This window comes from Oenanthe melanoleuca, chromosome 27 (assembly GCF_029582105.1).
Source record: "Oenanthe melanoleuca isolate GR-GAL-2019-014 chromosome 27, OMel1.0, whole genome shotgun sequence".
Taxonomy (NCBI): Eukaryota; Metazoa; Chordata; class Aves; order Passeriformes; family Muscicapidae; genus Oenanthe; species Oenanthe melanoleuca.
In genome coordinates this window covers 5,312,710-5,337,559 of record NC_079360.1, presented here as the reverse complement: position 1 = coordinate 5,337,559, position 24,850 = coordinate 5,312,710, and the positions used below count along the sequence as shown (strand labels likewise).

At 47.7% G+C, this 24,850-nt stretch overlaps 1 protein-coding gene across 1 annotated transcript; it reads left to right on the top strand.

Annotated features, from left to right (window-relative positions):
- Positions 1 to 30: 30 nt before the first annotated feature.
- On the top strand, positions 31 to 24,012 carry ZNF652 (zinc finger protein 652). Its single transcript, XM_056512026.1, is given in 7 exon segments — positions 31 to 383; positions 11,512 to 12,012; positions 12,014 to 12,530; positions 17,259 to 17,406; positions 18,910 to 19,025; positions 21,436 to 21,580; positions 23,174 to 24,012. Coding segments are annotated over 6 exon segments (1,797 nt in total). The 5' UTR covers positions 31 to 383; positions 11,512 to 11,677; the 3' UTR covers positions 23,710 to 24,012.
- The last annotated feature ends 838 nt before the right edge of the window (positions 24,013 to 24,850 follow it).

Below are 24,850 nucleotides of genomic sequence, written 5' to 3'. Positions count from 1 at the left end.
CACACACACACACACACACACAGAGAGCACCGAGCCCCGCGCGCGCGCGCCCCCGCGAGGACCGGCGGCGGCTGCGGCGGCGGCCACGTAGCGCTGCGGCGGCGGCGGCGGCGGCCGAGGGGCAGCGGGAGCCGCGTCCGCCCGCCCGCCCGCCCGAGGCGGCGGCAGCAGCAGCGCCTGGGCCCGAGCGCCGAGCCGAGGCAGCAGCGGCGGTCGCTGGAGCGCGGGGGCCGAGCGGCGGGGCCGGAGCGCAGGCACAGGGAGGGAGGCAGGGCCCCGGCCGCCCTGCCCTCCGCCCTCCGCCGCCGCGCCCGCCCGCGCCCCCCTCCCCGCGCCGCCCGGCATGGACGGCGGCGGGGGCGGCCCCGAGGGCACCGGCCTGGGTGAGTGCGGGGCGGCCGCCGAGCCCTTTCCTCCCCCCCGCTTTCCTCCCTTCTTCCCTTCCTTCCTTCCTTCCTTCCCCCCGGGCCTGGCGGCGCAGCGAGCGGCGCTAGGCCCGGCCCGGCCCTACGGGGGGAGCGGGGTGCGGGCCCCGCACGGCCCGGGGGGCAGCGGTGGGCAGGGATGGGGCTGGGGCTCTGCCCGACATCGGGGGGCTCCCTCGGGGTTGGAGGTTCTGCCCGGGGTCTGAGGGCTCTGCCCCGGCTCTGTGCGGGGTTGGAGGCTGTGCCGGGATCGGGGGGGATCCCCCAGGATTGGAGGTTCTGCTTTGGTCCGGGGGGCTCTGCCGGGGGCTCTGCCCGGGGCTGGAGTCTCTCCCCGGGGTTGGATTCTGTCCCTGGGCTCTGGAGTCTCTCCCCGGGTCTGGATTCTCTCTCGGGTTCTGGGGGCTCTGCCCGGGTCCGGATTCTCTCTCTCCCCGGGATCGGGGGCTCTGTCCGCGGATGGATTCTCTCCCCAGGTTTGGATTCTCTCCCCGGATTTAGATTGCATTCTCTCCCGGGGTCTGGAGGCTCTGTCCGGGGTTGGATTCTCTCTCCCCCCGGAGTCTGGGGGCTCTGCCCAGGGTCCCGGGGCTCTACCCAGGTTTGGATTCTCTCCCGGGGTCCGATTCTCTGCCCGGTTTTGGATTCTCTCCCGAGGGTCCCGGGGCTCTCCCCGGTTTTGGATTCTCTCCCCGGTTTTGGATTCTTTCCCGGGGTCCCGGGGCTCTCCCTGGGTTTGGATTCTCTTCCGGGGGTCCCTGGGCTCTGCCCGGTTTTGGATTCTCTGCCCGGTTTTGGATTCTCTCCCGGGATCCCGGGTTTGGATTCTCTCTCTCCCGGGTTTGGATTCTCTGCCGGGGTCCCGGGGCTCTCCCCGGTTTTGGATTCTCTGCCCGGGTTTGGATTCTCTCCCGAGGGTCCCGGGGCTCTCCCTGGGTTTGGATTCTCTCTCTCTCCCCAGCTTTGGATTCTCTCCCCGGTTTTGGATTCTCTCCCGGGGTCCCGGGGCTCTCCCTGGGTTTGGATTCTCTCTTTCCCCGGGTTTGGATTCTGTCCCGGGGTCCCGGGTTTGGATTCCGTCTCTCCCCGGTTCTGGATTCTCTGCCGGGGTCCCGGGGCTCAGTGTCCCCTCCCCGCGGTCCCAGCGCTGTGTCACCTGCCTGGGGGAGGGGAGGGAAGGAGGGAAGGTGAATTCCCGGAGCCAGCAGGACATTCCAGCGGGGCTGGCACTGCTGTTGGGGTTCGGAGCGTGTCCCCTCGCCCCGTCCCGCTCGGTGTCACCGGGGCTGTAAAACCGGGGGGGGTTCCTCATCCTCAACCTTTTCCTTCAGGTGATTCCCTTTCCCCTGCGTGCGCCCCCGGGGTTGGGATTTTTGGGAGTGATTTTTGAACTTCGGGTGTCCCGCTGCAGGGACGGCGACGGCGGCGTCTCGGCGGGTTTGGCAGAATTACACAAAAACTTTGAATTTCGGGAGGGTTTGGTGGGGTCGAGGGATGTGAGGAATGAGAGATTTTTATCCTGGGTTCTTGTGGATAGAGGAGATGAAGTTTGGGAAGCACCTGGGTTGTTCCCAGCTGGAAGTTTTGTTGTTTATCTCTCTCACTACCTGTGCTTCTAAACAAATGGATTTTTTAGTTGTTTTTGGGAGGGTTTGGAGTTGCCCAAGTGTGATTTTAAAAGGGCTTTGTGTCTGTGGTATCTGATCGCTGTTCTCAGATCTGATAATTCACCTCTGGCTCTCCGCCTGCCTTCACCCCTTCCACTCCTCACCTGTGCCCCGGGTGCGTTCCCATCCCTCTGCACACCTGGAGGGATGCAGAATTCCAGATGTGACCCCAAAACTGGGACCACAAACTCCCAGCCCGAGCAGGGACAGAAACTGGGAGAGCTTTTCCAGAGGCTGTGTGAAAGGAAAGTGCAAATTCATGAAGGCTTTTTGATTGTTGTGTTTCCTGGGCTGCCAGGGGGTTAAAAGCTGCTTTATCATTTTTATTTTCTGCAGGGAGGAGGATCTGGGGCCATCCCTGGGGGGTTTGTGGCTCAGAATTATTGGGATATTGATCTGATTTGATATTGGGGATATTGATCTGATTTGGGCTATTAATCTAATTTGGGATATTAATCTGATATGGGATATTGATTTGATTTGGGATATTGATCTGATTTAATATTGGGGATATTGATCTGATTTGGGCTATTAATCTAATTTTGGATATTAATCTAATTTTGGATATTAATCTAGTTTGGAGTATTGATCTGATTTGGGATATTGATCTAATTTGGAGTATTGATCTAATTTGGAGTATTGATCTGATTTGATATTGAGGATATTGATCTGATTTGGGCTATTAATCTAATTTGGGATATTAATCTAATTTTGGATATTAATCTAATTTTGGATATTAATCTAATTTGGAGTACTGATCTGATTTGGGATATTGGTTTGATTTGATATTGAGGATATTGATCTGATTTGGGATATTGATCTGATTTGGGATATTAATCTAATTTGGAATGTTGATCAGAAGAGGATTTGGCATTAGAGATTACTGTGAGTTTTTAATTGACTTTATTATCATTAGTAATGATACAGGGAATTTTTAATTTATGTTTTCAGTGGAAATCTTGCTGTAGGAAAGGTGGAAATTTAGGTTAAATCATCTAAAAATAGAAAGTTTTTGGGGTGCTGTGCTTTCCTCCTCTCTGCCACAATCAGGGAATGCAGGGATTTTAACCCAAGAGCTGCAATTCCACCCAAAAATTAAAATTTTTTTATCTACCCAAAGAGTTTTTTTTGGGATCAGAGCAGGAGGGAACGCCTTGGGAAGGATTTTTGCAGTAAACAGGAGGAGCAGGGACGTGCCCAGAGCACACCTGAGATGGCACAGCTGGATTTCAGCTGCTTACAAAACTCCTCACTGACCTATTTCTCTCTGCCTCTCTCAGGGGCCTGGCCAAAAAAAAAAAAAATTAAATTAAATTAAATTTATCCCTGGTTCCACAGAAAAATAAAGAGGAAAAAATAAAGAGCTGAGGAGAGGGAGATTTCTCTTATATTTTGTGAATAATTATTATTTTAAAGTATTTTATATGTAATATATAGTATTTTTTGTAGTTACATATTATATATTAATATATAATTAATATATACATTATATATTGCACAGTATTTTTAATATATAAATAATACATACATTATATATTTCACAGTATGTATTATGTATTTTATAATATATTATATTTTTATCTATTATATGCTATATAACATATAAAATATATTTTATTTCTCTTGCTTCAGTTCCTCCAGCACAAACTCTGCTCTCCCTGCAAGGTCCAGGCTTCTAAAAGGGAGATAAAGTCAATTTTTAAACATAATTTTCCTTTTTAAACCCAGCTTAAATTCACATTTTCCTCAATCTGTGCTGTTTGCCCTTTCAGAATTTTATTATGTGATTCTTTGGAGGTTTCCCCCACAAGGATTAGGTGAAAAAAGTGAATTTTTGGTTATTTTCATGAAGTTTCACACTTTAAATATTAAAGCAGATCCAGGTGAGATCCACCTGCTCTGTCCTGAGCTCTCAGGGTTGAATTTTTCCAAAATTGGGATTTTTTAATCCCATTTTTCCACTTTTTTCTACCAAAAATTGGGATATTTTTAACCCATTCATCCCTCTCTAAACACAAGGCCTTAAAAACCTTCCCAGCAGCTCCAGGATTGCAGCAAAATTTTGGGAATTTTTTAACCCCAAGTTTAATTTGGGTTAGATCTGTCACAGCTTTGTTCCCTCAAAGAGAATTTTAATCAAAACCTGATTATTTTTTTTTTTAAATAGAAATGATGCAAATCCCATCCAGATTTGTGCTTTTTCCAGGATTTGGGAGCAGGAAAAAAAAAAAAAAACCAAACAGAAAAAAAAAACAAACAAAAAAAAAAAACCACCCCAAACTCTCAATTCCCAATTTTTCAATCCCATTCCTTTTCCAGGTGAATTTTGGAATTTGGGAATTTTGTGGCTCCTCCCTGCTGGAGTGAAACCCTGGCAGCTCCAGGAGCTGCTGAAATTCCTGCCCTTCCCTCAGGAGGTTTCACACTGCTGCTTTTCCAGCACCTTCTGCTGGGCCTGATCCCTTTGGAAATACAATTTTTTTCCACCTGAAATGGGATTTTTCCCCCTGGAAATGAGATTTTTTTTTTCCTATTTAAATGAGATTTTTCTCCCTGGAAATGAGATTTTTTTTTACCCCTCTAAATGGGATTATTTCCCCCTGGAAATGAGATTTTTTCCCCCCTGGAAATGAGATTTTTTTTCCTATTTAAATGGGGTTTTTTTCCCCCTTGGAAATGAAATTTTTCCCCCCTGGTAGTGAGATATTTTCCCCGTGGAAATGAGATTTTTTTTTCCCCCTGGAAATGGGATTTTTCCCCCAGGAAATGAGATTTTTTTCCCCTGGAAATGAGATTTTTTTCCCCCCTGGAAGCGAGATTTTTACCCCTGGAAATGGGATTTTTTTTCCTATTTAAATGGGGTTTTTCCCCCCTGGAAATGGGATTTTTACTCCTGGAAATGGGATTTTTACTCCTGGAAATGATTTTTCCCCCTGGAAATGCAGATTTTAGGGAGGTTTTGGGACAGGATATTCACACTTGATTTACACCTCTGCATATCCAAGTACACACAGACACCTCCAGGGCCTCTTTGGGGGGAAAAATGCTAATTTTGGGCAAGAGATCTTGATGGCAAATTTCCTTTCTGGACCTTGGGATCAGTGATGCTTAATGGGAAGTGCCATAATTGAAATAAAATCTGAATAAAGTTCTGATTTTCTTCAAGGTAAATCAGCAGAAGGGGATGAAAATAAGAGGTTTTAAAGGATAAAAAGGAATTTTGGTATTTATTTGGATAATTTTACAAATTTAAAGACCTTTTAATGTGGTCATAAAAAGCTTTTTTCTAATCTAAATATCATCAAATAATGATAGAAAAGTGGTAAATGGGAAATGTGAACCAGGGAACCACCTAGGGGTGTTGTAATCTTATTTTTCAAGTTTTTGGTTTTTTTTTGCATTAAAGGATGCAGGAGTAGATTGGAATACCTGGAATTTCCTATTTCAGCCACAGCTTTTTAATTTTTAGATATTTCAGGTGGTGGGAACAGTCTGGAGTAAAGAACTAAAAGTTATTTTAAGTTGTTTTTTTTTTTTCCTGCTTCAAGTAAAGCATTGAGTTTGTGGCTGTTAAATTTCAAATTATTTTAGATTCAGTTAAAGAAACTCCTCATTTATTGCAAAATCCGAGGGATTTTAATGCTGAATTCCCAAATGGAAACCTCTGGAACAGATTTTTAGTGGAGATAATGCTTGAAAAAAATCCAGGAATCTCTGGTTGGAAAGGCTTTGTGTCTCCCAAAAATCTGGATGCAACCAGATCATTCCTCTTGAAAAAAAAATGGGAAAAAGCCTGAGGGTTCTTCCTCATGTTTTTTTCTGTTCTAGTGGCAGGATTTTATAGATATTTTTCTGGGATTTTTTTTTAAATATATATTTTTCTGGGTTTTTTTTAAATATATTTTTCTGAGATTTTTTAATAGATATTTTTCTGGGATTTTTTTTAATAGATATTTTTCTGGGATTTTTTTTTTTTTAATTTATATTTTTCTGGGAATCTGATTTTCTGGGAGCCTGTGGAACACTTGGAGGGAAATTGGCAGACAGGGGGATGAAAAAACAATTAAAATAAAATAAAAATGAAAGTGCTACCTGCTGAGTCAGCAAAATACTCACCCTGAGTTATTTTGGGAATGGCCAAAAAAAAAAAAAAAAAAAAAAAGCTGGAAAAGCAGAGGGGATGAGGAACTGGAATTCCAGAATTTCCAGGATTTATCCCCTCTCCAGGTTCTTCTCTCTCTGCCAAGGCTCTCCTGATTATTTTTGATTATTTTAGGAATGCTCAAGGAAAATCTGGAAAAAAAAAATTAAAAAGGGTTAAATGAGGTGGGAACACAGCTCTGGAATTCCAGAATGGACAGGATTTATTTATTCCATCTTCTCCAGGGTTTTGTGTCCAAAATGTCTGGAATGGATGGAAAAGCTGAAGGAATTCTGAATTCCCTGTTTTCCACAGGAATTGGCAGTGCTGAATATTCCCAAATTGCAATTCCCTGTTTCCCTTTCAGGATTATTTTCCTGATTTGAGGTTTGGGAATAGGAATGGGGTCGTTAGCAGCACTCAGCTCTTTATTTTGCATTTATTTTGCATTTGTTTTGCATTTATTTTACATTTCCATGGGCTCAGGCAGCTCCAGCACTTCCCATGGAAATGCAAAAAGGATGTGGCAAAGTGAAGCTCTGGAAGATAAAACTTCCCCACTTAAAACCAGATTTTTTTGGGTTGTTTGCACCTAAAGCAGCCAGAAAAAAAGTAGGGATTGGGGAGCTGAGGGAAATAATAGAAATAATTCCCTTCAGATGTGAAGGGAATGGCTGGGCCTGTTCCAGGCACCTGTGCTTCCAGCTGGGAGAGTTTATTGAGGTTTATATTGCAATATTGCAGATTTATTGAGCTGTTTGTGGAATATCCTGCTAAAGAGTCCATTTCCCCAAAAATGTCATTTTTAGCCCTCACTTGGTGGTTTTTTCACTGTTCAACCTGTGGTTGTTTCCTGCTGCTTCGATTTTCATGACCTGGGGGTTTCACAGAGTTTCAAATGGAAAACCCTCAGCTTTTCCTGAAATCCTCATTTTTTCCTAAAATCCTCATTTTTTCCTGAAATCCTCATTTTTTTCCTGAAATCTTCAGTTTTTCCCTCACACCCTCATTTTTTTCCTGAAATCCTCATTTTTTTCCCTGAAATCTTCAGTTTTCCCCTCACACCCTCAGTTTTTCCTGAAATCCTCAGTTTTTCTGCAAATCCTCAATTTTCCTCACATCCTCAATAAATTTTCCCTCAATTTTTCCCTCACACCCTCAATATTCCCTCAATTTTTCCCTCACACCCTCAATTTTTACTCAATTTTTCCCTCACACCCTCAGCTTTTCCTGAAATCATCATTTTTCCCTCACATCCTCAGTCAGCTTTTCCATAAATTTTCCCTCACACCCTCAATTTTTCCTCAATTTTCCCCTCGCACTCTCAGATTTTCCTCAATTTTCCCCTCATAACCTCACATTTTCCTCATTTTTTTTCCTCACACCCTCAGCTTTTCCTAAAATTCTTGTTTTTTCTCATATCCTCAGTCATTTTTCCTTAAATTTTCCCTCACACCCTCAGCTTTTCCTCAATTTTTTTCCTTACGCCCTCAGTTTTTCCTCAATTTTTCCTCAGTTTTTCCTCAATTTTTTCCTCACACCCTCAGCTTTTCCTCAAATTCTTGATGTTACTCACATCATCAGTCATTTTTTCCTTAGATTTTCCCTCACACCCTTAATTTTCCCTCAATCCCTCTTCCCCTCACATCCTCACCTTCTCCTGAAATCTTTTTCCTCACTTTTTCACCATTTTCCAATCAGTTTTTTTCACTTTTTCCCCATTTTCCCCTCAGTTTTTTTCCCCATTTTCCCCTAGTTTTTTTTCACTTTTCCCCCATTTTCCCCTCAGTTTTTTTCACTTTTCCCCCATTTCCCCTCAGTTTTTTTCACTTTTCCCCCATTTTCCCCTCAGCTTTTTTTCACATTTTCCCCACTTTCCTCTCGGCTTTTTTCACTTTTCCCCCACTTTCCCCTCAGCTTTTTTCACTTTTCCCCACTTTTCCCCTCAGCTTTTTTTCACTTTTTCCCCCATTTTCCCCTCAGCTTTTTTCACTTTTCCCCCATTTTCCCCTCAGCTTTTTTCACTTTTTCCCCATTTTCCCCTCAGCTTTTTTTCACTTTTTCCCCATTTTCCCCTCAGCTTTTTTCACTTTTTCCCCATTTTCCCCTCAGTTTTTTTCACTTTAACCTTCGGGCCTACCCTGCTCCCCTCCGGCCGGGCCGAGGCCTCCCCGGCCCAGCCAATTCTCTCTATTTTTAGCACCGATAACACCAAAAAATGCGGTTTTTTCTTCTTAAGCTCGGTGTGAACTTGCTCCCACACACTCACCAGCTTCCTCCACCCACTCTTTTGTCTGCAAATTGTGTTTTTTTCTTCTTTTTTCTTCAGAGTTCAAGCTTTTCATGCCGGAGACTTTGATTGCTCAGCTTCTTTCTGCTGATATTCCCCAGGTTTGGGGCTTGATAAACATCAAAAAATCTCTTTGAAACTCTCATTTCCTTTTTACATCTTAATCAAGGCTTACATCTCTCTTTTTGGCAGCGTGGCTGAAATTTGTTCTGTGGAAAAATCAACCTTGATAAAATTAAATTCACCTTCAAAATGGGCAAAAAAACCTTTGGATGTTTCGGGATTAAAAAAACCCAAACGCTGCTTTGGGATTAGAAATTTAAAAGGGAGGGAAAAAAGGTGCTTTAAGAGCTTTTTTAGGGCAGTAGTTCAGGCCAAGGAGGGCTTTGGTTTTTATTTAAATAATGGATTTGAAAGTTGTGGGTCCCTCGAGGGTGGCAGTGAAAGGTTCAAAGCCATTGATGCTGCAGAGTGAAGTGGTTTTTACAGCAAACAGCTTTGATAATTCAGAATAAACCCCACTGGGGGCTTGATTTGAGGTACTACCTGTTGATAAAAAGAGTTTTTTTGCACATAATCCCTTCTGTGAGCAGAGGTGAAAATATTGGCAGGATTTTTTTTGCCAAAAAAATTGTAGGGTGAGGGAGTGAAATTTCCTTTTCCGGCAAGTTTTGGGCTTTCCCAGCTCAGTAAAATTCCTGATTTCCTCCTGCAGCTTCCTAGAGATGCTTAATATGATGAGGAAATAATCAGAAAATAATTTATTTTCTATGTGGAAGAGAGAATAATTCATCCCCACTTAGGAAAAGCTAAACTGGGATCCATCCTTCCCACTGCTTTCCTGGGTGTAGAATTGGGAATTCCAGCTGGCCCAAATCAGTTTATTTTATATTTTTATTTTATGTTTGAGTTGTGAGCACAAGCCAGCGTTATCTCCTGGGATTTTTGGGAATGTGGGATTTGAGGCTGGAGCAGTGACTGCCAGGTACCTTCAGGATGCTCTGGAATAATTTGGAAACCCTCAAAAAATAATTAAAAATCAAAATAAAAGAATAAAAAATAATTTAAAAAAATAATAATTTGGAGAAGTGCTCACAAAGCTGTTTTAATGAAGTTCATAATCAAACTGGTTATTTTCCCTTTCTTTCCCCAGCATGTCACTTCACAAAATTCTCTTTATTATTATTAATAATTAATATTAATTATTCATCTCCTGTCCAGTTAAAATTCACTCAGAAGAGAGGAAAATTCTGGTGGAAGAGAAATTATAATGCAAGAATCTCTGGAAAAGAGGAGGATTGGGTGGGATATCAGGAAGGAATTCCTGGCTGGGATGGAATTCCCAGGAAAGCTGTGGCTGCTCCATCCCTGGAAATATCCCAGGCCAGGCTGGAGATCATGGCAGAAATCCCTGGATGGGATTTTTTGTCCTTTTCATGTAATTTTATCCTTAATTCTCCTTCCCTTCACCCTCTAATCCCAGGTTTAACTCCAGGTTTAAATCAGGAATTCCTGATGGAATCAGCCCAACCCAAAACCTTGAACTTGTCGCTGCCATCCCGAGCTCCCAAACTGGAATTTTTTTCTTTTTTCCTTGTGTTTAAAAAAAAAAAAAAAGAAATATGAGGGATTGATTGCTTTGTGTCCATGAGGGACACGTGGTGCTTCCTGCAGGAGGAAGTGGCAGAGTCCTGGGCAAATTCCAGCCTGGAAAACCTCGGGGGAAATGTGGATATTGAGCTGGTGGGGATTCAGGGAGACAAAGGGAGAATTCCTCAAATCCCTGGAAATCCAGGATCTCTGGTGAGAAGGGCTCTGCTGGAATTCAACAGGTGGCTCTGGAATATGGGAGGGTTTCCTGGGGGAGGTTTGGGGTGGGTTTGTGGGGGCAGAGAAGGGTTTGGAGGAACTGCTGGGGTGGTCTGTGCTGGGTGGAGAGTATTCCTTGGTGGGATTGCCACACCTTGGGAATCTGCTGCTGGGAATTCTGATATTTGTGGGGCCATGAGTTCTCCCAAAAATCCAGGAGAAATGCTTATGGTGATCTCTGATGGATGGAGAGTATTCCTTGATGGGATTGCCACACCTTGGGAATCTGCTGCTGGGAGTTCTGATATTGTGGGGCTGTCAGTGCTCCCAAAAATCCAGGAGAAATGCTTGTGGTGATCTCTAGTGGGTGAATATTCCTTGATGGGATTGCCATCACCTTGGGAATCTGCTGCTGGGAATTCTGATATTGTGGGGCTGTCAGTGCTCCCCAAAAATCCAGGAGAAATTGCTATGGTGATCTGTGGTGGATGGAGAGTATTCCTAGGTGGGATTGCCACACCTTGGGAATCTGCTGCTGGAAGTTCTGATATTTGTGGGACCATGAGTTCTCCCAAAAATCCAGGAGAAACAGTTGTGTCCCAGTGGTGATTCTGTGGTGGATGGAGAGTATTCCTTACCTGGATTTCTACCCTTTGGAAATCTGCTGCCAGTTCTGATCCCTGATATTTGTGAGGCCATCAGTGCTCCCAAAAAATCTGGGAGAAATGCTTGTGGTGATCTCTGGTGGGTGGAGAGTATTCCTTGATGGGATTGCCACACCTTGGGAATCTGCTGCTGGGAGTTCTGATATTGTGGGGCTGTCAGTGCTCCCAAAAAATCTGGGAGAAACAGCTGTGTCCTAGAGGTGATTCTGTGGTGGATGGAGAGTATCCTTACCTGGATTTCCATTCCCTTGGAATTCTCCTGACCCCTTATACTTGTGGGACCATCACTCCTCCCAAGAAATCCGGGAGAAATTGTTGTGGTGATCTCTGGTGGATGGAGAGTATCCCTTGCCTGGATTCCCATTCCCTGGGAATTCTCCTGATCCCTGATACTTTCCCTCCCTTTCCCCACCCCACCCTCACCCAGCTCCTCCTGCAACACCCCCAAACCCCCCCAAACCCCCCCAGGCATCTCCCACTGACCCCGTCTCCGTCTCCCCGTTGTCTCTTGCAGATAAAATGCTGGAGGGCTGCGCTTGCTGCCGAGGATCCCTCCCTGCCCTGCCCCTGCCGTGATCCCGAGCCTCAGCCCAGCCCAGCCCCCCAGGACCCTCCCATGGAAGAGGCTCCGGGCCGGAGCAGCCCCCCCGAGACGGAGGGCGCCCCATGAGCCCCCCCAGATGAGCCAGGCAGCCAAGGGCGAGCCCCCGCCCGGGGCCGGCATGGCGCAGGAGGGGCCGCCCGCCTCCTTCTACCCCGGCCAGGAGCTGGACCTGTCCACCAAGGTGTACAAGAGGGAGTCAGGGAGCCCCTTCTCGGTGCTGGTGGACAGCAAAGTGAGCAAGGGCCACCTCCACGAGAGGGAGGAGCAGCCGTTTTTCAGGGAGAGCAGGGCGGTAGGAGAGGTCCGGGCTGTGAAAGAAGACAGGGAAAACTCTGACGACTCTGAGGAGGAGGAGGAAGAGGAGGAAGATGAAGTGACTTACAAAAGGGAGCAGATTATAGTGGAGGTAAACCTTAAATGTGTCCAAAGGGGAGAAGGGTGTCCCCTCCCAGTCCAAAGAGACTGCTGTCCTTAAGAGCAGCAGTGAGGAAGAGGAGGGTGACAGTGGGGAAGAGGCCACGGAAGACAGTAACGATTACGAGGAGAACGAGAGGCAGAAGAAGAAGGAGAAGAGAGTGGAGAAGGTTGGTGTTGGCCAGAGGAGGAGCAGGAGAGCCGCCTCTGCCGCCGCCGCCGCCCCGCCCGCGCCCCGAGCCACGCGCGGCCGCAGGAAGGGCGCGGAGCCCCCCAAGCGCAAGAAGAAAACTGCCAAGGAGCCCAAGGCGCCCGTGCAGAAATCAAAGTGCGAGGAGAAGGAGACTCTGACCTGTGAGAAGTGCCCCAGGGTGTTTAACACACGCTGGTACCTGGAGAAGCACATGAACGTCACCCACAGGCGGATGCAGATCTGCGACAAGTGTGGGAAGAAATTTGTGCTGGAGAGTGAGCTGTCCCTCCACCAGCAAACTGACTGTGAAAAAAACATCCAGGTAGGTTCTGCTCGGCCTCAGGTCTCCCCACACCTCCTGGATCCGGCTGGTGGAAGCTTCACAGGGGGAAAAAACATTAAAAAAAAAAAAAATCTCTTTTTATACGGCTCCAGGTGTCTCATCCTGCATTTTGGGGTCTCCCAAAAGCAGGGAAAAGAGTGCTCAGCTGCTCTGAGCAGTTATTCCAGGAGTAAACTGTGAGTTGGGAGCACAGAGCTCCTTGAGCAGGGTCAGAATCTGGAGTAACTGGTCCCAAAAATCTGAGTTTCTGTGGTAAATCCTCCTCTTCCTGCTGAGCACCCGCAGCTCTCACTGAGTCGAGGGTTCCAGGGGTTTCTGTGGCTCTGAAATGCACAATAAAACCTCACAGCCTGGCCAGGGAGGTGTCCAGAGCTCCAGCAATTCCCTGGAATGGGAAATTTCAGATCCCAGAGAGGCAGCAGTGCAGTCAGGACCTGAGCTGGGCTTAAAATGGGATTTAAACCCCACTGAGAGCACGAGACAAAGGGAATTCCCAGAGTGTTTCTGTAGGGTTGGAATTCTGCACCTGCACCCCTTCCCCAGCAGGAAACCCCGACAAATCTCCCTGATGACACAAAAATCTCAATTTTTTTTTTTTCTGATTTCCTCCAGCCATGGCAGGAGCAGCTCAGCTCAGCTGGGGAATTTTGGGAAGAGCTCCAGAATTTCTGCTCCCTTTTGTTTTTTTTTTTGTTTTTTTCCCTGTCCTGTGGAAATTGGGGCACTGCTCTTTACTCTGGCACCCCAAAATCTGCTTTTTTTGGCCTTTTTTTCACCCATCTCCTGAAATCCTCCCAGCAGCAGCAGCCCCAGTTGGATTTTTGGGCAGCTGGAATTTGGATTTTTTTTTGTGTGTGAGAGTTTGAGCACAATAATTGCACATTTTTCATTGTTTGTTTGCTTTCAATGCTGGGCTGGGTTGATTTTTAGCTCCTGCTGTGGGGGAGATGTGGAATATTTATTGCAATTTCTCTTTTCCAAACTCTTTGCCCAGCTCTGTTTAACTCCAGGCTGTTTTTTTTTTTCCCCCTTGATTCAGCTCAAGGAAGGATTTATTAATATCAATTTAATTCTTGCAGCTTTTGAAAGAAATATTTTAAAAGTTCAGTGCAGCAGGGAATGTTTAAATGGGAATTTAAGAGATGCCTCAGCATGCAGGGGGTTCATTCACAGCATAAAAATTGAAGCAGGAATTAAAAAAATAAAGGAATTAAAGCAGGAATTAAAATTAAAGCAGGAATTCCTGAATACTTTGAACACATAAAATGGAGAAATATCTTGTATCCATCCACAAACATGTACAAAAGTGATAGGAAAAGGAGAAATTACAGAAATTATGGTTTAAATCCAGAGGAAAATGATCCAGCCACCTCCAAATCCTCAATATCCAAGAATAAATCCAGCAATTCTTGTTCTGTCCTGACCTTTGGGATGTGTTTTTATTCCAAATGCCAATAAGGATTGAGGGAAAATTAAAATCATCCATAATTCAGGGTTAAATGTGTCAAGGGGGAGCTTTGACCTGGAATAAAAATGGTTTAATATTGAAATGAAATGCAAACCAAGGCTGGCTCCTCCCAGTTTCTCCTCCCAGGAGTGGAATAAATCTGTTTTTTCCAGGGAATTTCTGCTTTTTCATCCGTCACAATCAGCACCTCCACCGAGTTTCTGTCGTCTCTGTGTGGTTCCTCTCAGTGTTGGTGTTTTAATCTTTAATTTTATTGGAGATTTGTCCCCTCCAGGGGCTCTTTTTGCTGTAAATCCAAGGATTTGGGGTTTCTTTGCTCTTCAGGAATTTTTTCCCCATCCCAGCTGTGGGGGCTGAGCCTCCCCTCGGTGCCTGCACCAGAATTCCCAAACCTGCAGATGGAAGAAACAGAATCCCAGACGAGCAGGATTGATTAATTCATTAATTAATCAGCACCCAGCCCTTCTGACTGATGGGGAAAGGGTGGGAATTGGGCTGAGATATCCCAAAAATCCCAAAAAAAAACCCAAAACAAGGCACAGTTCCTGCAAGGTGAAGATGATTCGGTTCCCTCACGCTCCAGGATTTCCAGCTGGAATTCCCACCATGGAAAATGAATTTTTTTTAGGAAGAGGTGCCTGAAATCCTCAATGGGGCTGAATTCCTGAACATTCCACATGAGTTTTGGGAAGGAATTCTCACATTTTGGACTTCCAGTGGTGCCTTTAATGAGTGAGGAGAACACAGCAGGAGGAGCTGGGGACTGGATTTGCTCCAGGAGCTGATCCTGGAATGTCCAGAGGGATCAGAGCTGATTTCCATGGAGATCCAGAAGGATCAGAGCTGATTTCCATGGAGATCCAGAGGATCAGAGCTGATTTCCATGAGGATCCAGAGAGATGGAGCTGATTTCCATGAGGATCCAGAGGGATGGAGCTGATTTCCATGGAGATCCAGAGGGATGGAGCTGATTTCCATGGAGATCCAGAGGGATGGAGCTGATTTCCATGAGGATCCAGAGGGATCAGAGCTGATTTCCATGGAGATCCAGAGGGATGGAGCTGATTTCCATGAGGATCCAGAAGGATCAGAGCTGATTTCCATGGAGATCCAGAGGATCAGAGCTGATTTCCATGGAGATCCAGAGGGATGGAGCTGATTTCCATGGAGATCCAGAGGGATGGAGCTGATTTCCATGGAGATCCAGAAGGATCAGAGCTGATTTCCATGGAGATCCAGAGGGATGGAGCTGATTTCCATGGAGATCCAGAGGGATGGAGCTGATTTCCATGGAGATCCAGAGGGATGGAGCTGATTTCCATGGAGATCCAGAAGGATCAGAGCTGATTTCCATGGAGATCCAGAGGGATGGAGCTGATTTCCATGAGGATCCAGAGGGATGGAGCTGATTTCCATGGAGATCCAGAGGGATCAGAGCTGATTTCCATGGAGATCCAGAGGGATGGAGCTGATTTCCATGGAGATCCAGAAGGATCAGAGCTGATTTCCATGGAGATCCAGAGGGATGGAGCTGATTTCCATGGAGATCCAGAGGATCAGAGCTGATTTCCATGGAGATCCAGAGGATCAGAGCTGATTTCCATGGAGATCCAGAAGGATCAGAGCTGATTTCCATGGAGATCCAGAGGATCAGAGCTGATTTCCATGGAGATCCAGAGGGATGGAGCTGAATTCCATGGAGATCCAGAGGGATGGAGCTGAATTCCATGAGGATCCAGAGGATCAGAGCTGATTTCCATGGAGATCCAGAGGGATGGAGCTGATTTCCATGGAGATCCAGAAGGATCAGAGCTGATTTCCATGAGGATCCAGAGGATCAGAGCTGATTTCCATGGAGATCCAGAAGGATGGAGCTGATTTCCATGGAGATCCAGAGGGATCAGAGCTGATTTCCATGGAGATCCAGAGGGATGGAGCTGATTTCCATGGAGATCCAGAGGGATGGAGCTGATTTCCATGGAGATCCAGAGGATCAGAGCTGATTTCCATGGAGATCCAGAGGGATGGAGCTGATTTCCATGGAGATCCAGAGGATCAGAGCTGATTTCCATGGAGATCCAGAAGGATCAGAGCTGATTTCCATGAGGATCCAGAGGATCAGAGCTGATTTCCATGGATATGGAGCCTGCACTGGCCTCACTTGGATTTGGGGGGCAGGAAGGGCTGGATGGGACTTTGGGAATTTATTGGTGTTGGCCTCCTCCAGCTCTGTTGGGTTCTTCCCTCTCCAGGAGTTTGGATTCGTATCTCACCAAGGGTTTGGTTCCTTCTCACTGAAAATGTTTGGATTCTTTCTCTAGGGTTTGGATTCTTCCCTCTCCAGATTTTGGATTATTCTGCTCCAAGGGTTTAGACCACAGGTTTGGGTTCTTCCCTCTCCGAGGGTTTGGATCCTTCTCACTGGAAATGTTTGGATTTCCCCACTCCAAGAGTTTGGATCCTTCACCCTCCAAGGGTTTGGATTTTCCCTATCCAGGGGTTTGGAATCTTCTCACTGAAAATGTTTGGATTTTCCCTCTCCAAGGGTTTGTATTTTCCCTCTCCAAGGTTTCCTCTCCAAGAGTTTGGATTTTCTCTCTCCAGGGCTTTGGATCCTTCCTCAGGGTTCAGATTTTCTCTCTCCAAGGGTTTGGATCTTTCCTTCTTCAGGGGTTTGGATCCTTCCCTCTCCAAGGGTTTAGATTTTCCCTTTCCAAGAGTTTGGATCCTTCCCCCTCCAATGGTTTGGATTTTCCCTCTCCAAGGGTTTGGATCCTTCCCTCCAAGGATTTGGATTCTTTGCCCTCCAAGAATTTGGATCCTTCCTACTCTGAGGGTTTGGATCCTTCCCTCTCCAAGGATTTGGATTTTCCCCTCTCCAAGAGTTTGAATTCTTTGACCTCCAAGGGTTTGGATTTTCCCTCTCCAAGGGTTTGGATTTTCCTTTTCCAAGGGTTTGGATTTTCCCTCTCCAGTGGTTTGGATTTTCCCTCTCCAGTGGTTTGGATTTTCCCTCTCCAGTGGTTTGGATTTTCCCTCTCCAGGGGTCTGTTTGTGGAGCTCCGTGGCTCCCATTGTTGGATTTTGGGGGATCAGGAGGCACCAGAACCTCCCCTCTGCTCCCCTCAGGTGTAACCCCCAAAATCCTCATTCTCAGGCACCACTTTCACCCTTTGGCACTTTCTAAAACCAAAGCCCAGCTTGACTCCCACCCCCTCTGTGTTCTGTGCCCACCCCAGTGCGTGTCCTGCAACAAATCCTTCAAGAAGCTCTGGTCCCTCCACGAGCACATCAAGATCGTGCACGGCTACGCCGAGAAGAAATTCTCCTGCGAGATCTGCGAGAAGAAGTTCTACACCATGGCCCACGTGCGCAAACACATGGTTGGTGAGTCCTGAGGGGTCCCAGCTGGGCTGGGGGGGTCTGGAGGGGTTAGAATAGTCAAGGGAAATTGAAATTATCAGGGGGAGTTAGAATGAAATGGGCAGGGGGGGTTACAATGGTCAGAGGGGTTAAAGTAGTCAGGGGAAATTGAAATTATATGGGGGAGTTAGAATGAAATGGGCATGGGGGGTGGAATGGTCTGGAAGGGGTTAAAATAGTCAGGGGAAATTGAAATTATCAGGGGGAGTTGAAATGAGTTAAGAGTTAGAATGAAATGGGCAGGGGGGCTTGGAATGAAATGGGCAGGGGGGCTTGGAATGAAATGGGCAGGGGAGGTTAGAATGGTCTGGAAGGGGTTAAAATAGTCAGGGGAAATTGAAATTATCGGGGGAGTTAGAATGGTCTGGAGGGGTTAAAATAGGGGAAATTGAAATTATCAGGGGGAGTTGGAATTAAATGGGCAGGGGAGGTTAGAATGGTCAGGAAGGGTTAGAATAGTCAGGGGAAATTGAAATTATCAGGGGGAGTTGGAAAGGGTTAGAGTTAGAATGAAATGGTCAGGGGGAGTTGGAATGAAATGGGCAGGGGTGTTTGGAATGAAATGGGCAGGGGGGTTTGGAATGGTCTGGGGGAATTAGAATGGTCAGGGGGGGTTGGAATGGTCTGGAGGGGTTAAAATAGTCAGGGGAAATTGAAATTATCAGGGGGGTTGGAATTAGAATGGTCAGGGGAGGTTGGAATGGTCAGGAGGAGTTAGAATGAAATGGTCATGGGGGGTTGGAATGAAATGGGCAGGGGGGGTTGGAATTGTCTGGAGGGGTTAGAATAGTCAAGGGAAATTGAAATTATCAGGGAGAGTTGAAATGAAATGGTCAGGGGGGATTAGAATGGTCTGGAGGGGTTAGAATAGTCAGGGGAAACTGAAATTATCAGGGGGTGTTGGAGTGAAATGGTCAGGGGGTTGGAATGGTCTGGAAGGGGTTAAAATAGTCACGGGGAAATTGAAATTATCAGGGGGTGTTGGAATTAAATGGTCAGGAGAGGTTGGAATGAAATGGTCATGGGGGGTTGGAATGAAAAGGGCAGGGGGGGTTGGAATGGTCTGGAAGGGGTTAAAATAGTCAGGGGAAATTGAAATTATATGGGGGAGTTAGAATGGTCAGGGGGGTTAAAGTAGTCAGGGGAAATTGAAATTATCAGGGGGAGTTGAAATGAGTTAGAATGAAATGGTCAGGGGGAGTTAAAATGGTCAGGGGGAGTTAAAATAATTTGGGGAAATTAAAATATTTTTCTGTGTTTCAACCCACACCAAGGAAAATTTTGGGGAATATTTCTCCCAAACCCCATTTTTACCCTCTGTAATCCCATTTTCTGTGTTCCAGCCCACACCAAGGAGAATTTTGGGGAATTTTACCCTCTGTAATCCCATTTTCTGTGTTCCAGCCAACACCAAGGAGAATTTTGGGGAATTTTACCCTCTGTAATCCCATTTTTTCTGTGTTCCAGCCCACACCAAGGACATGCCCTTCACCTGTGAGACCTGTGGCAAGTCCTTCAAGCGCAGCATGTCCCTCAAGGTGCACTCCCTGCAGCACTCAGGGGAAAAACCCTTCAGGTGTGAGGTGAGGCAGCTCCAGGGGCTGATCCAGGGGGAAAATCCAACTCCAGCTTTTCCCTCCCAGTTCCACCTTTTCCCCTCCAATTCCATTTTTCCCACCTCACTCCAGCTTTTCCCTCCCAATTCCACCTTTTACCACCCAGTTCCATCTTTTCCCACCCAATTCCACTTTTTCCCTCCCAATTCCATTTTTTCCCACCCAGTTCTAATTTTCCCCCCCCCAGTTCCATCTTTTCCCCCCAATTCCAGCTTTTCCCACCCATTTCCATCTTTTCCCACCCAATTTCATTTTTCCCACCCTATTCCATCTTTTCCCACCCAGTTCCAACTTTTCACCCCCCACTCCATCTTTTCCCACCCAATTCCACCTTTTCCCCCCCCAATTCCGCCTTTTCCCACCCAATTCCACTTTTTCTCACCCAATTCTACATTCTCCCACCCCATACGATCTTTTCCCCTCCAATTCCACTTTTTCCCCCTCAGTTCCATCTTTCCCTCCCAATTCCATCTTTTCCCACCCAGTTCCATCTTTCCCACCCAATTCCAGCTTTTTCCACCAAATTCCATCTTTTCCCACCCCACTCCATCTTTTCCCACCTAATTTCAGTTTTCCCCCCAATTCTACCTTTTCCCACCCAGTTCCAACTTTTCCCACCCCACTCCATCTTGTCCCACCTAATTCCATTTTTCCCACCCAATTCCATTTTTGCCACCTAACTCCAGTTTTCCCACCCAGTTCCAACTTTTCCCACCCACTTCCATCTTTTCCCCTCCAATTCCATTTTTCCCACCTCACTCCAGCTTTTCCCTCCCAGTTCTATCTTTTCCCTCCCAATTCCAACTTTTCCCTCCCAATTTCAGCTTTTTCCACCCAGTTCCATCTTTTCCCTCCCAATTCTACCTTTTCTCCCCCAATTCCGCCTTTTCCCCTCCAATTCCATTTTTCCCACCTCACTCCAGCTTTTCCCTCCCAATTTCATTTTTCCCACCCAGTTCCATCTTTTCCCACCCAATTCCATCTTTTCCCACCCATTTCCATCTTTTCCCACCCAATTCCATTTTTCCCACCCTATTCCATCTTTTCCCACCCAGTTCCAACTTTTCACCCCCCACTCCATCTTTTCCCACCTAATTCCACCTTTTCCCCCCCCAATTCCACCTTTTCCCACCCAATTCCACTTTTTCTCACCCAATTCTACATTCTCCCACCCCATACCATCTTTTCCCCTCCAATTCCATCTTTTCCCTCCCAATTCCATCTTTTCCCACCCAATTCCATCTTTCCCACCCAATTCCATCTTTTCCCACCCAATTCCAACTTTTCCCCCCAAATCCAGCTTTTTCCACCAAATTCCATCTTTTCCCACCCCACTCCATCTTTTCCCACCTAATTTCAGTTTTCCCCCCAATTCTACCTTTTCCCACCCAGTTCCAACTTTTCCCACCCCACTCCATCTTTTCCCACCTAATTCCATTTTTCCCACCCAATTCCATTTTTCCCACCTCACTCCAGCTTTTCCCTCCCAATTTCATTTTTCCCACCCAGTTCCATCTTTTCCCACCCAATTCCAGCTTTTTCCACCCATTTCCATCTTTTCCCACCCAATTCCATTTTTCCTACCCTATTCCATCTTTTCCCATCCAGTTCCAACTTTTCACCCCCCACTCCATCTTTTCCCACCTAATTCCACCTTTTCCCCCCCAGTTCCACCTTTTCCCACCCAATTCCACTTTTTCTCACCCAATTCTACATTCTCCCACCCCATACCATCTTTTCCCCTCCAATTCCACTTTTTCCCCCCCAATTCCATCTTTCCCTCCCAATTCCATCTTTTCCCACCCAATTCCACCTTTTCCCACCCAGTTCTATCTTTTCCCACCCAATTCCATCTTTTCCCACCCAATTCCACCTTTTCCCACCCAATTCCAGCTTTCCCCCCCAATTCCACTTTTTCTCACCCAATTCCAACTTTTACCCCCAATTCCAGCTTTTCCCACTCAGTTCCAACTTTTTCCACCCCACTCCATCTTTTCCCACTCAATTCCAGCTTTTCCCTCCCAATTTCACCTTTTCCCCCATAATTCCATTTTTCCCACCCATTTCCATCTTTCCCACCCAATTCCATCTTTTCCCTCTCAATTCCACCTTTTCCCACCCCACTCCATCTTTTCCCACCTAATTCCAGTTTTTCCACCCAATTCCTCTTTCCCTCCCAATTCCATCTTTCCCCACCCAATTCCAGCCATTCCACCCTCCCATCCCATCCCCTTTATCCCAACCCACAATAAAACACAATTTAAAAAATTTAACCAAAACCCATTATTTTTATGAGCTCTCCCTCCCCTCCCTCCCAGCCCCTCCAGGGCTCACTCCCAGCCTCCCAAACACCCAAAATTCCCATTTTTTCCCCCAGAACTGTGATGAGAGGTTCCAGTACAAGTACCAGCTGCGCTCCCACATGAGCATCCACATTGGGCACAAGCAGTTCATGTGCCAGTGGTGTGGCAAGGACTTCAACATGAAGCAGTATTTTGATGAGCACATGAAAACCCACACTGGTAAGGGCTGAAAAAAAATTCCCTGGAAAAGAGATTCCCATGGAATTCCCTCTGGGTGTTGGGGTTTTCCAGCTGGGAGAGGTTCATTCGTTGTTTCTGGTGTAAAAATCTTCACTGGGATTTCCTGTGGGGGAAATGGGAGGTGGGAATTATTTCCTGGGTGTTTTCAGGAGCTCCTGGCTGGAGGATTTGGGGATTTTTTTGGTCCCAGATCCCAAACTGAGCCAGGATTTCAGAAACTTTTGGCCCTAAAACCAAACTGAGCCAAGATTTCAGAAACTTTTGGCCCCAGGTCCCAGACTGAGCCAGGATTTCTGAAATTTTTGGCCCCAAATCCAAACTGAGCCAGGATTTCAGAAATTTTTGGCCCTAAAACCAAACTGAGCCAAGATTTCAGAAATTTTTGGCCCCAAACCCCAAACTGAGCCAGGATTTCAGAAACTTTTGGCCCTAAAACCAAACTGAGCCAGGATTTCAGAAACTTTTGGCCCCAGGTCCCAGACTGAGCCAGGATTTCTGAAATTTTTGGCCCTAAATCCAAACTGAGCCAGGATTTCAGAAATTTTTGGCCCTAAATCCAAACTGAGCCAGGATTTCAGAAATTTTTGGCCCTAAAACCAAACTGAGCCAGGATTTCAGAAGTTTTTGGCCCTAAAACCAAACTGAGCCAGGATTTCCTAAACCCCCACTGATCCCCAAAGGCAATGGTGTTTCCCAGAGATGCAGGGATTTTTCCAGAGGTTCTCCATGGATCAGGAGATTTTCCAGGGATTCTCTCACAGATCAGGGGACTCTTCCAGGAATTCGCCAGGGTTCAGGGGATTTTTTCAGGGGGTTTCCTTTGGATCAGAAGATTTTCCAGGGGCTCTCCATGGATTAGGAGATTTTTCCAGAGGTTCTCCCAAGGATCAGGGGAATTTTCCAGGGGTTCTCCATGGATCAGGAGATTTTTCCAGAGGTTCTCCCAAGGATCAGGGGAATTTTCCAGGGGTTCTCCATGGACCAGGACATTTTTCCAGGGGTTCTCTCAGAGATGCAGGGATTTTCCCAGGGATTCCCTTATGGATCAGGGGATTTTTCCAGGGATTTTCTCATAGATCATGGGATTTTTCCAGGAGTTCTCCATGGATCAGGGACTTTCCCAGGGATTCCCTCATGGATCAGGGATTTTCCCAGGGATTCCCTCATGGATCAGAGTTTTTCCCAGGGATTCCCTCATGGATCAGGGGATTTTTCCAGGGATTCCCTCATGGATCAGGGGATTTTTCCAGGGATTCTCTCATAGACTAGGGGATTTTCCCAGGGATTCCCTCATGGATCAGGGATTTTTCCAGGGATTGTCTTATTGACCAGGGGATTTTTCCAGGGATTCTCTTATTGACCAGGGTTTTTTTCCAGGGATTCCCTCATGGATCAGGGAACTTTCCCAGGGATTCTCTCATGGATCAGGGAACTTTCCCAGGGATTCCCTCATGGATCAGGGAACTTTCCCAGGGATTCCCTCATGGATCAGAGACTTTCCCAGGGATTCCCTCACGGACCAGGACGTTTCCCAGGCTCTCTAACCCCCCTTTTCCCCCGTGTTCTGCCCAGGAGAGAAGCCCTTCATCTGCGAGATCTGCGGCAAGAGCTTCACCAGCCGGCCCAACATGAAGCGGCACCGGCGGACGCACACGGGCGAGAAGCCGTACCCGTGCGACGTCTGCGGCCAGCGCTTCCGCTTCTCCAACATGCTCAAGGCCCACAAGGAGAAGTGTTTCCGCGTCACCAGCCCCGGCACCAGCCCCGGCACCAGCCCCTCGCTGCTGCCCGGCCCCTGCCCGGCCCCCGCCGCGGCCGCCGGCGCGGTGACGGCGCTGGGGCTGAGCCCGGCCCCCGCCCGGCCCGGCCCCCACCCCTACGGCCCCCTGGCCCTGCAGCCCCCTCCTCCTCACCCTCCCCACGGGCACCACCATCACCACCACCCCCCCCAGCACCTGCCCGTGCCCCCCGTGCCGCACCTGCCCCCGCCGCCGGCCCTGTTCAAGAGCGAGCCGCTGAACCACCGCGGGCACGGCCACGGCCACGGGCACGGCAGCGACGGCTTCCTGCGGCACCTGGAGAAGGGCAGCGCGGCACAGCCTCACTGACACGGGCTGGGACAGGACCTGGGACCCAGGTTCGGGGGCTGGCATCCAGGATGGGGGATCTGGCATCCAGAATGGGGGATCTGGGATCCAGAATGGGGGATCTGGGGTGGGATCTAGGATGGCATCGACACCCTGAACCACAGCAAGGGCTTCCTGTGGCACCTGGACATGGCCAGCCCAGCACAGCCACACTGACACGGGCTGGGACAGGACCTGGGATCCAGGTTTGGGGGCTGGCATCCAGGATGGGGGATCTGGGATCCAGAATGGGGGATCTGGGGTGGGGTTGAGCTGCTGAGACACCACGGGCATGGCAGTGGTGGCAGCGACAGCTTCCTGTGTTACCTGGACATGGCCAGCCTGGCACAGCCACACTGACTCGGGCTGGGATCTGGGATCCAGCTTTGGGCTCTGGGATCCAGCTTTGGGATCTGGGATCCAGCTTTGGGATCTGGGGTGGGATCTAGGATGGCATCAAGACCTTGAACCACAGCAAGGGCTTCCTGCGGCACCTGGAGAAGGGCAGCGCGGCACAGCCACACTGGCACGGGCTGGGACAGGACCTGGCATCCAGAATGGGGGATCTGGGATCCAGAATGGGGGATCTGGGATCCAGGTTTGGGATCTGGGATCCAGAATGGGTTATTTGGGATGGGGTTGAGCTGCTGAGACATCACGGGCACGGGCACGGCAGTGGTGGCAACGATGGCTTGCTGCAGCACCTGGACATGGCCAGCCCGGCACAGCCACACTGACATGGGCTGGGATCTGGATTTGGGATCTTGGATCCAGACTTGGGATCTGGGATCCAGCTTTGGGATTCTGGATCTGGGATAGGATCTGGGATGAGGTTAAGCTGAGGTTAAGACACCGTGGGCATGGGCACAGGCACAGCCATGGTGGCAGTGACGGCTTCCTGTGTTACCTGGACATGGCCAGCCTGGCACAGCCACACTGACTCGGGCTGGGATCTGGGATCCAGCTTTGGGCTCTGGGATCCGGAATGGGGGATCTGGGATCCAGCTTTGGGATCTGGGATCCGGAATGGGGGATCTGGGGTGGGATCTAGGATGGCATCAAGACCTTGAACCACAGCAAGGGCTTCCTGCGGCACCTGGAGAAGGGCAGCGCGGCACAGCCT